Genomic DNA, 13,439 nt, shown 5'->3' on the forward strand with positions numbered 1-13,439 from the left:
GGATCCATGTCGAGCTAGTCGTCAGAATTATCAAACAAAATCTAATCAGGGAACACACCAGTATTTTAGACATCTCATTCAAAAACAAACTTTTTGTTGAAAAACTTAATTTATATTTTTGAATTTATTATTCTTACATATTTTTTCCTATCTCACTGAGTATAGGTAGGTATATTTACAATCATTTGAAGAAAATTATCTTCCGATCAACACCTAGAATAACCTTTGAACTTCTCTTTATTGAAGTACATCTTCGAGTAGGAAATCACTGAATGCTCTTCAGTAGTATCATTAGAATTCGAATGGTTGTTTTGTCTTCCCTAGAATATAGTTTAAAATTTAAGAAATATAACATATATTTCCAGATTTTATATTGTTCCTTGTTTTTTTTGTGTTTAATATTTTAATCTCGTCCTTCCTTAACCTCTATAAGATCTCTTAGAAGTGCTTAGTGTTGACTTTTTTATAGTGCTGTTGTTCCATCTGAGTGCAAGAATGATATAAGGTAAACTCAACTCCGCAATATTAGATCATAGTTAAAAGCATAAACTAATTTCTGATTCAATAACGTACGACACAAATAGATTGCTAAATCGAAATGCTGAAATTTTTCTGGGAATTTATCCAAGAAAAAAGATCAAAGTACCTATGTACTAGCTATATGTATAATGAATTATTATATCTTAATTTTTTTTTATTTTATCCAAAAATGATCCTCAATATAGGACATGACAGAAGTTTTCAGCTTACATTGGAAAATATGCAGAACCGAAAAATAAAATATCTATTTTCACCTGTCCAGAGCTGAATTTAAAAGCTATTTGAATGTGATTTTGTGAGGAAATTGGTGCCTATTCCTCTTCATCTTCAGCTTCCTAGCTCAAGAATCCAATAAGTGTATTTATGGGTCTTCTAGCTCTGAGGATTGAAAATGTGAAAAGCAGTGAAACACAAACATGAAATCTGACAAAAGCTTAAAATTATTATTATATACATATACGCAAAATCTCTGCTGAAAACATTTGCCTACATTGTTTAATACGAATTTGAAGGGGAAAATTAGGAAAATTTCTTCAGCCATTTAATTTGCATGCCATAAGATTATATGATACCTACTACCAATTCATCAACTTTGAGAAAAATCTTCTTGAGTAAACGAAAAAACACATGAAAGCGATAAATGCATGATACATAACTAAAACCAGAGAAAACACAAAAAATCTCAGAAAAAAATTACGATTTCAGTGAAAATAGAGTAGTAGAGATTTTGTATGTATAAACTAATAATTTCAAGCTTTTATCATAATTTCGTATTAATAGCGTAGGCAGAACAATAGAAGCAATAATCATATAGCAGAATATCAAAGAAAACTATATCTGCCGATGGGTATGGCACTAGGATTTCTGGTCCTTCACCACTAAATAGTTAGCACTCTACATTATATTAAAACACTTTTATCTCCCAAAAAACTTCGATTCACACATACCTGAGCCATATTTTCGAGAGCTTAAATTCCTATTGTTCCACACCTGAAAAGCCAGACAAATTTGATAAAATCGGACTAGTATAGTATATCCGAAAGAGCTAAAACTTTCATTTAACTTACTGTCCCATACAAGTACCTGTTCCTGTATCAATTTTTATTAATTACAAAGAAGAAGAATGCGAAATGTGAAAGTACCGATATTTTCAAGTTTGCGCATGCACAACGCGCATCCTTCTTCTGATAAAGTGGAATTTGTTTGGGTCCATCTACGACTTAAACTGAGAATCCATAACAAATTTCACTGAAATCGGAGAAGAACTGTAGAAGTTTAAGCTTTTTCGCAGTGTGCGGACACATGGACAGACATTCATTGATCCAAAATAGTTCAGAATGGTCTGAAATGCGTTTTGGTAGTGGAAATCTTGAAATCCGATATTAAACATTTTTTCAACCCAGAAGTGATCACAATGTAAAATGCCACTACCTTCGCGGGACTCAGAAGCAAAATAAATATTTCAGTTACAAAAGATCCTATTGAAAGTTAAAATTTTGCTTGTAGATGTATAATTACAATTTCAAGATTCATGATTGCGTAATCAAATTCACAAAAATTCAATGTAGAATAAAGAAAAGGCTAGATAATATTTCCATAACAACAGTTCGAACTAGATTGAAATTCAGTTTATGTAATAATTATTTTTTTACAACTGCTATGAAAAGTAGCGTATTCTTCATAGCTAACTCAATTTCAAAACTACTGTTGGAAATATTAATTCTCACGGCACTTTGTCCATACCTCTCTTGGTAGACCAATGAAATTGGGCTTTTGAGTCGTTTCTATGGAAACGCAATAAATTAGCACAAACTGTCAACTAAGATGTCTAAAAACATGATGAATGCACTCGTCAAATTTTGAATGCAATGACATTCGACCAAATTGAAAATATTAGTTTTAGTTCGTGGCGGCGCCGCAATGTCATACTTGTCATTTCCGTTGATTTTGATTGGATACATTAATTAAAACCCGATACTGACCAATCAAAAGCGATGTGTAATCGAGTATGATCGTGCAAAGTCGTGAAACAAAACACGAAACGTTTACTAGAATGAATTCAAATATTTGTAATAGAGAGAGAGAGAGTTTATTGGTATTTCAATTACAAGAATTACTTCCATAGATCATAACTATAATGAAAGATATACATATAGGTACATAATGGCACAAACCTCGTAAATAATAAATAACAAGAATCTTAATTTGTTGATAGCGCTACCTACAGTTGACATAACGAAGCTTAACTAATATTCTCAAAATTGGCAAAACAAAAGCTGATCAGTTCATACACCTGGTTTTTAGACATCTTACTGTCAACGAAGGCTATATTGATTTGAATCAAGTCCATTACTTGAATTATTGAAATTTGTGCATTTGTAGGAAAAGTAGTGTGCAACATGTGGAGAAAGTCCTGGAGCGAGAAAAGTTGGACTTTTCCCACTTGTTGTACAATATACTATTTCCTTACAAGTGTGGAAAGTAGTAGTAGGTAGGAAAAATAATTTCTCGAACGTTCATTCTGACTTTCAGGAGGATCGTATCATCTGAACTCCTCATCTAGGCAACAGAATATATCACATCTCATATACAGGGCCTCCTAACGAAAATTTGACCCCCAAAATTGAAAAAAAAAACAGGTCAACTTCTATTTTTAGGGGGACGAATTTCCATCATGAGTTTGTTCTGAGAAAACCACCCCCATAAAGGTGGCATCATGTATGTTTATATCATATTTAATTCTGCGCTATATGTAATAGACGCTTGCATATACGAGCCCTCAAAAGCTCCTGGTGCCAAGTCAGTGTTTTTCTTGAATTATTTTTTATTAATTTTTTCAATCTATTCCCATTATCATCATGATTCTGAAAAAAAGGTTCTTTCTAATGATTACACATCTTACATTATCGCTCGTATTTTTCTGAATGAAATGTAACGAAATTTTGTATTGATCTACCTATATGACACTTCACTTCACTGATCTAATCTTATGTACTTATTGATCGAATTATAGAATGAATCTTCCGTCTGATTTAATTCCACTTACTTCAAGGAAGTTTTTCAGGAAATATCAAATATAAACACATGTGGTTTTCAGTTATCATTACAATATGTAAAGAATGCAATAATAATTTTCCATTTAAAGATAAAACTACCTAATTTTTTTCCAAATCAGTATTCTTACGATTCATCAAGATTAACACCCATTATTTTATCTCATAAGAACTCCTCGATATGAAACAATCAAAATTCAAAACATTCAAATCTTTTAAGCACGTAAAGCTCATTAGTGAAAATGAGCAGAAATCCCTACTTCTCCCAACAACCTGTCTGATAAAAACAACTCGAATTTAGTTTATATTCCGTACATATATATTTTTTCAATCATTCGACGATATCATAAATTTTAACACATATCGTAGAGTAATGATCATTACGACTACCGGCAAGTGATGTGTAACTGAGTTGCGTATTTTTTGTACAAAAATTTCATCATACATTCAAAGAGACCTCTCAGTTGGAGTAGGTTTTACTTTGTATCAGTGAAAAAGTGTACCAGTGCTTTTGAATTGATAGATAATTCTTCAAGAACATGAAGGCAGATTTTTTGATCTTTTTCATCGGAGCTACTGCATTGGTGGGTCAAGGAATTAATACTTTTTTCCCAAGGATTGAATTACCTACGGTAAGCTTTCCAATAAATTCAGTCCTGTAGTCTATGAAAAAGTAAAACCGTTGAATTCAAGAACACCTTTTTATTGAAAACATCAAAATATTCAAATTAAAATCAGAAATGTTTACACATTCACATTCGATATAGTTACTTAATTAAATTAACATTGTAGTATAAAAACACAGGAAATCTAACAATAATGAATCAATTAAGAATCAAAACATGATTTATTTATATGGATACATATTTTCAAATAGAAATCGACACTTTTAAACAGGGTCTTTATGAATGATTTAAACAACTTAGTTTCTTTTGAAATGTTCCTTACCGCTCTTTGCCAATACTGGCAACTATTCGATATAAAATATTTCGAAATTGGCACCTGAAAATTCTTATTCAAATTTTGTTACTTTTAGTTTCCAAACTCGTGATGAATGAATTAAAAATCAAATATTTCAACACTCCTGAAGTTAATATCATTCATAAATACCCAGTATTAATATCTCAGTGTTAAAAAAATTAAATTGGATATTTTGGCAATTCATTAAAGCAATCAGAAATATTGAGTGTGCAATGATATGGATTTTGTTATGAAAAACGCAAATAATATATAGGTAATTGTCATAAGGTCAAAATAAAATTTGAATACAAATTATAGTTGGATTGACGTTTCTATCAAACATAAATGTTATAAAAAAAAATTGTATGATATATTGGATGAATCTGGAGTTCTACAAACCGAAAGACGCGAAAATCAATCCGAATCATTTATTATGATAATGATCACCTACTATGGTCTATTGATAAAACTCCAATCATTCATATGAATGACAACATTAGTTGATTATATTTTGATGATTCAAATTACCGAAGCGTTTAAATTCATGAAAGAGAAATATTTCCGCTCTCAAATGTAATATTTTTCCACAAAACGGTGTTGTTTCTGTAACATTATCGACATTAGGAAAATTATATCATATGGTTGTATCAATATTTATATTCCTTTCTGATTCATTCTATATGAATTCTGAGGAACTCTTTTATATTTCATTGAGAAACCAACATATTAGTTAATGAATTAGTGTAATCAAAATTGATTTACCTAAAGCATTTGATTCTTACGTAGAATTTTGAAAAAATCCTCTTCATTCCTATTATTCAATGAAAATAGGATCTATTTCCATAACTGATTATTTCGGCTAGTATTGATTAGAAATTGATCAAAATTAATTAATTGAGGTGTTCATAAATGTGCCTTAATTATGAACAGAAACAAAAATGAACAGGAGATTGTATGTAAAGTGAAAATTATCATTTTGACCACATATCCAGAATTTTAGAAAATTCAAGAAGAATATCGAAAAAGTTGAGTTGAGGTTGCATGAATATATGTTAATCATGTCAAGTTTCGTGCAGAATTTTGTTATTATAGAGTCATTTTAACCATAGAAAATTAAAACATAATATCTCAAACAAAACCTTATATTTTAGTGACAGATTCGACTGAGTTGAAAATTTGCTTGTATCTATGTAATAATAATTTCAAACAATTAAAATTTCGTGATCAGAATTAGATCCAAGAAAAATATAGAAAAATAAAGAATTTAATACATATATTTTATTTGAGTATTTGAAAGTGCTCCAATAAATTGAATGAACTCATCAATCAAAAAAATTAAAAAATTACTGACTCAAGCCATCCACCAATTAAATTCACCAATTATATCATTGAAGGCCACATAACTGTATATGGGTATATAAAAATTTGGTACAATGGGCAAATGAATGAACGAGCACTGAATAACTCCTAATATTGTTCGAACTTTAACTCCCTAAGAAAGTATACTAGATACTCGTATATTATTAAGTTCCATTCATAATCATCATGTAGCCTCTATTGCCCACTACTGGACGTAGGCCTTCTCCTGGTTCTTCCATGTCCTACGGTACTTAACCCTCTTTGTCCAATTCTCAGCAATTATCTTTATGTCATCGGTCAAGCGTGTCGGTGATCTGCCTATGCTACGTTTGGCCTTCCGTGGTCCAATACTCTCCTGGTTCATCTTTCTAGCTGTATGACCTGCCCATCTCGCATCTCCACTTCATTCTAGTCATGTATTCAATTGTCTTTAACTTTGGTTTTCCCTTTGATGGCACTGTTTTGTTAGGTATTCTATTTCTGCTGGTGATTCCAAGAATGACTCTCTCCATGACTCTCTGGACTACTCTTAGTTTTTTTGCAGATTTTTTTTCTGCTCCATATGATATAAATGATGGTAGCACACATTGTTCATACACTTTTTCCTTTAGACATATGTGTAAATCACTTTTTAAAATTTACCTGAAGCATAGATTGCTTTTGGTAAATTACGGAAAATTTTTAAAAGAGATTTACCCATATGTATAAAGGGAAAACTTATTTTACAATGTATATCGAGGGTTTGATTGTTCTTTCCAACTTGTAAGTTTCATAACATAACATAAAATAATTTCCTTACAGGAACAATTGATTCGAAGCTATGGTTACCATGTTGAACTTCATGAAATCACCACCGAGGATAATTACATGCTCACTATGATACGGATCCCTGGAGGCAGGCACAGCAATCGAACGAACAGCAAACCAATTCTACTTATGCATGGCCTTCTTGGACAAGCTGAGAATTTTATATCGAACGCAATGAACAATGCTAGTTTAGCATTCATGTTAGCAGACAATGGTTATGACGTATGGTTAGGAAATAGCAGAGGAAACGCCTACGGAAGGAAACACAAATATTTGAATGTGACTGTTGAAGATTTCTGGAATTTCAGGTGAGATATAGCAACAGCCTTAGGTAGAAAAAAAGAAATTTTTCGAACAAAAGTTTACACGCTATATCCCGTCGTATATCGTATATCTCAAAAATTTTGGCACATGTACATTTCAATTGTATGGAACAATTTTGAAAATTGAAAATGTCGATTCTGCTTTGAAAAAAGAATCATTTCAATGACAACCAGTTTACGAAACCTATCGCGTCGTAATGACGTAGTAAATTGTTGAAAAACCTTCAAGATTTTTTCTTCAAATTCACTCATTTACTCCTTGCTATACTAAATAGGTTTTGCCAAAAAAAAAAATAAAATTTAAAGATGTTGCAGTTTCTTTGTGAATTAGTATAGATATTATTTTTATCCTCCAGAATCATGATCAATAATATGTTTTGGGCGGGTTTCTTGTCATTTTGCATATGACACTCAAATTTGGTTGAATCGTCACAACAAAATATTTTGTCGAAAAACAACAGCCCCATAAATTCACCAAAGGCTCGACCAGATGATAATTTTTGGGCTATTTGTTCAGAAATTTTTGTAATGTAGGTTGTGAAATTAAAAAAGAGCAACAATTGGGACGACGGATTTTCAGTGAACTTCAGTAGATTAATGCTCTAACGGTCCAAGCTCGGGTCCAAGGCTCGATGAAATATTTTGTTTTCACTCACTCAACACGTGCTTTCATCTAAAAAAGCTCAATTTTGTCCATCTTCCGCACAAACTTTATTCCAATACATTTGAAGTAGGATATGTACTATAGAAGTTGTTAGATTGTTACGATGATATGCGAATTAACACACAGACCGACATATAGACTAGATTACACCAAATTATTTTTTTCAAATTGTAGACAAAAGTTTTTTTCTTCACATAAATGATCAAAAGACTTCGATAAACTAAGAATAAGAAATGTTTTTTGATGTTCAAAAATTTATACATGTATTTCATATACCACAGAACTAGGCCTAAACTGAGATCAGATATTTTCCTTTTGTCTTCGAAAATTCACTTTGAATAAGATACCGGCTCAGAAAACTGGTTTTGACTTATTTTATAATTTGCAGCTTCCATGAAATAGGCTACTATGATCTTCCTGCAAAAATTGACTATATACTTGATACAACAGGACAACAGCAACTTGAGTATGTTGGACACTCACAAGGTGGAATGGTTTTTTATATATTATCCTCTCTGAGACCAGAATATCAAGAAAAGATAAAGCTGGCTTCTCTTTTGGGTCCAGGTGGATTCGAAAACCATTTTGCAAATCCGTGGCTCCTTCCATTCAGCATAGTGCCTGATGAATTATATGTAAGTACCTAATAGGCACCTATATCCATTAGGACATTTCATCATCACCATCAATAGTCACAATATACTCTTAATTCCATTGATTTTTGGGATAGTTCAACCAGAAATGATCGAATATTGTGAAAGTTTAGTTATTTTTTGTAGGCACTATCACGGACTCTTAAGATTTATGAGTTTCCTCCACAAGAAATATTCGTAATACTGCCGATGATTTGCATGAACAAGGTCTTTCGAGATATGTGCGTAATGACAAATCATTTGTTATTTGGAAATTCTGGAGAATTCAATAAGGTGAGTTAATCATGTGTGAAAATGTGACCTATTTCAAAATATTCACTGAAATATATGTCTCTGGGAAGAGTCTGGATCGAAAAATATTTCAAATGACACCTCTTTATACTTCAGGGGATCATTGAATGTGTCTTTGGAGTTTGACTTCTAGCAATGCACAGTTCTCTTCTCTGTTCAAAGCTTCAGAAGTTTGATAAAAGCACTAATTAATAAGGAAAAATAATAAGGAGGAATAAATGAATAAGAAAATATAAGACTAAAGAAAATTGTCTTAGATTACGCACAATTTGAAACTCACAAATATGATTTGAGTCGTAAAACTGAGGAAAAACAAAGAAAGAACTTTTTCTCCTATTCAAGATTTTTACGTCTTAATGTTGATTATCAAATTATTTAACTGCCTCACATATGAAGAGACTACATCAAAAGTTTCTTTAGATTTCATAAGTATAAAAGTTGTCATCTAAATGGATTCACATTAATTAAATATAGAATTATAAGACGATATATATTCTTGAAATCTTCCAATAATGATAAATTCAAATATACAATCAATCACAATGGATTCAATTGGAAAAATATTCTTTCAAAGCTATTGTACTTGTAATGTTTCCAATTCAAAGCTTATGCTAAATAATAAGGAAGTACCTAATAGATGAGAGAGGTCAATAATACGAATATATAACTGAAGAACTAGATGCCGTGCCTCAATATTATATGTACTTTTTATACTTACCTATATAATAATTCGGAAGATGTACCTAGTGCCGAATAATTGAGATATGGCTATCCTGTAAACCTTGCAAAACAATAATTGAATCAAATAAATATAGTTCTTGTAGGTAAAAATGCTCATTAGAAAATTTAATTTCAGGAAATGATGCCCTTCGTGGCTAAGCAAGTGTGCAGCGTTTCTGTTAAGCAACTTCTTCATTTTGCACAAATTATAGCTTCGGGTGAGTAGAAAATTTTAAGTAGTTAATAGAAATTTTTTTTCGATTTCTTTGAATTTTTCTTTATGGATATCTGATATACTCATCTAATCTATTTGAATAAAATTACAGGACATTTTAGGCCTTGGGACTATGGCATTGAAGAGAATCGAGTAATTTATGGACAAGATACACCACCCGACTACAACATCTCTTCTATCACTGTACCAACAGCAATGTATTACAGTTTAGGTGATAATTTAGCTAACTATAAGGTGAGTGTTCGTTTTAATAATTTCCTTATTGAATTAGACAGTTTGACTTGTTCTGACACACATAATTGATGCAAATTTCGAATGGTTATCAGATCAGAAAAACTGAATTACTTTTTCCTGTGTATGGGCTGATTGTAGCTGAATTTTTGAGTAACTCTCATCTTTGATGAACTTTATACACATATAAAAGTTCAGTGAAATTAATGTATAGATTCTTAGCTATCGAAATTTTGAAGAAAATTTTTCATTCCCCAATGATACCATCCTCATGTAAATGTGCTTGAATATTTATTTCGATATTTAGCAATTGATTTCTAAATTTCAGATTTATTGAAAAAGTATTTTTTCAATTTCCAAGAAAACACAATTTCATATGGATGTAACTCTGATACCATCTAACGGATTTTGCCCTCTTACGAACTAAACCGAAATATTCGATTCAACCTTCAACTCTACTTTGAAAACTTCTCTAGCAAATTTTAAAATCGAACTTTACCACGATTTATTCACCAATGTAGAATCTAATTGATTTGAAACACTCCCGGTTCAAAATTAGAAATAAAAGATATTTGGGTAGAATGATACTGTACCACTATTAGCTCAAGAACCGACCTTCGTCATTTTATAAATGCTGAAAGTTAGTACCTTAAATTGGTTCAAGTATAAAGCTCAATTTTTTTATATTTTCTTCGAGATAACTTCAGAAAACTCGTCATTCGTTGCCGGGCACTCTTTGCTACCCTATGCTAAACACCCCTAAACTATTATAATCACAATTAGACTTTCTCATAGTATGAATGCTAAATTTTATATATGTTACTTGGGGACCTATAAAAAAATATTACCCCAATACACAAACAGTTTTGATGGTTTTACATCTGACCAGACACATTGAAAGTCGCGAGTGCTTAGTCGATTGTGATCTTCTGATCTGTCCATTAAAATCCTATATTACATAATAATATTTGTAAGAAGCATATAACGCACGATTAAAAAAACTTAGTAGATAAGAAATCTCATCTTATACAACGCAAGATACAGATAACTAAAGCCATCTATTGGAAGAATAATGGATTTCTTTTTACTACATCTAATATTCACCCCTTTTGGATATTAGGAAATGGCATTAATGGGTATAACTGAAATTGAGGGAAATGTACAAATTGATTTTATGAAAATATATTTTGAACAGAATAATAAACAGACAATTATTATCTATTGAGTGGATCGTTTTACAAAATGATCCTCGCAGAAAGTAGTTGGAACATAACCAAATTTCAAAATTCGGCAAACCCGATGACGTATTTTACCCCCACTCTATAATCAAAATAATAATAAATAACTTGAGTTACGAAGCAACCTGTCTAATTTTCAATGATAATTATTATTATCATTAAAAAGGGGTCTCCCGTATCTCAAGTTCACGTATATGTGCGCCATATATAGGGCGATATACATACCGGAATAGATATCCATACCAAATGCCATCAAATCGAAATAAATAACAATTGAATAAAGTTAAGGTTTCAACCTCATCTATGATGTTATTCGAATTTGAAGAAGTTATCTGTAGATCCCATATGATGTTTCGATTTTGAAACAGATAAAATTCATTTGGCTATAGTATACCACCGGCACTATTTAGCCTATTTAGGCCCGGTGCACACATCCGACTTTTGCAGTTACGACACCGTTGCTGTGTCGTACTTGCGGCCTGTGGTACAAAGAATCAAATGGGAGCATGCACACTACCCGCCGTGCAGTTGCGACGTCGTAACTGCCAGCATACGGTCGTTTTTTGGTAGCATGTCCCTCTAGGCCGCAACTGTGCTGCAGTCGTACATGCGATCTCTCAGTACTCTTTTCTATATTGGCCTGTGCACACATACGACTTTTGTCGTGAGTTCGCACAATGGTAGAGAGGGAATTGGATATCGATTTCTTCATTGAAGAAACTAAAATGAGATGATGTCATCAGAAAAATTTATTGGGTAGTATTCTTCGAATAACAGGATTTTCAACAATTCATCTCTATTTCTCATGATCAGTGAGTCCGCTGGTAGCCTTTATATTTTCTTCCGAATGATTTTATCATTGTCTATAGTTATTGCGAAAGTAATAGTGTCTTATTCAAACTCTTATTGATAAAAATTTATATTCAATTTTTGAAACAGCTAGAGATTTCAAGATCATATGAGTGACAGTTTCGTAGAAATCATGAAAAACTGAAAACGTTTTAAACTTTTATGATCCAACAAGTACAATGCGCACTAGTTTCCCATTCGTGAATGTAATACTTTCTGGACTTATTTGATTATAGTATTTGTTGGATCATAAAAATTTAAAACTTTTTCAGTTTTTCATGATTTCTACGAAACTTTCACTCATATGATCTTGAAATCTCTAGCTGTTTCAAAAATTGAATTTAAATTTTTATCAATAAGAGTTTGAATAAGACACTTTATTACTTTCGCAATATCTATAGACAATGATAAAATCGTTCGGAAGAAAATATATAGGCTACCAGCGGACTCACCGATCATGAGAAATGGAAATGAATTGTTGAAAATCCTGTTGTTCGAAGAATTGATGAAAACATACTACTACCCAATAAATTTTTCTGATGACATCACCTCATTTTAGTTTCTTCAATGAAGAAATCGATATCCAATTCCCTCTCTGCCATTGTGCGAACTCACGACAAAAGTCGTATGTGTGCACAGGCCAATATAGAAAAGAGTACTGAGAGATCGCATGTACGACTGCGGCACAGTTGCGGCCTAGAGGGACATGCTACCAAAAAACGACCGTAGGCTGGCAGTTACGACGTCGCATTTGCACGGCGGGTAGTGTGCGTCGTAACTGCCATCATGCGGGCTGTGGTACAAAGAATCAAATGGGAGCATGCACACTAGCGTACGACACCGCAACGGTGTCGCAACTGCAAATGTCGGATGTGTGCACCGGGGCTTAATAATGTAATTATTTCAAGAAATGTAGTTGCTCCTTAAACCATCTCTGAGAATGTTAATTGACAAGCTGGTGTATCGTAATTTGTCTTTTGTTGAGGTAGTAATGCTATTATTTGTTCTATATAAGTTTTTAATTGTTTCAGGACATCGAAATCATGTGTGACACCTTGCAGAACTGTGTAAGGAGATATCTCATGCAGAATAAAAAATGGAATCATATAGACTTTCTTTTTTCAAAAACGGCAAAGAAAGAACTTTATGATCCTCTTATCGAATTCTCAGAAGAATATGACTCATGATTCATGAGTGATGTAATTAATTTGTATATAGTTTGAATGTTTATAGATTTAATTTAAGTTATTTTATAAATATGATGATGTGATATTCCAACAAAATGATTGTAATTAAAGTATATTACTTTGAGGAAGGATTTTTATTATTGTTCGAATTAACGGAATTCAGAAATTACATCGAAAAGACCAATTTTTTACCACCTTACACGTTATACATTAGTCTACTTCTAACCTACCATAAAAAAGTTGCAAATAACTCAGAACATTGGCGGAGAATAGGATTGTAGAATCTTTTGAGGAAACAAATGTTATAATAATTGCTACTTCTGATGATT

The 13,439-nt window shown here is 32.0% G+C and overlaps 1 protein-coding gene across 1 annotated transcript; it reads left to right on the forward strand.

The window, feature by feature from the left end:
* Window positions 1-3,702: 3,702 nt before the first annotated feature.
* Window positions 3,703-13,234, forward strand: LOC123672256 (lipase 3-like). Its single transcript, XM_045606285.1, has 7 exons — window positions 3,703-4,225; window positions 6,714-7,027; window positions 8,095-8,341; window positions 8,486-8,632; window positions 9,507-9,588; window positions 9,697-9,839; window positions 12,955-13,234. Exons 1-7 carry the CDS (start codon window positions 4,133-4,135, stop codon window positions 13,108-13,110), a joined length of 1,182 nt encoding a protein of 393 aa, XP_045462241.1. The 5' UTR covers window positions 3,703-4,132; the 3' UTR covers window positions 13,111-13,234.
* Window positions 13,235-13,439: the final 205 nt, after the last annotated feature.

This window comes from Harmonia axyridis, chromosome 2, assembly GCF_914767665.1.
Source record: "Harmonia axyridis chromosome 2, icHarAxyr1.1, whole genome shotgun sequence".
NCBI classification, from domain to species: Eukaryota; Metazoa; Arthropoda; class Insecta; order Coleoptera; family Coccinellidae; genus Harmonia; species Harmonia axyridis.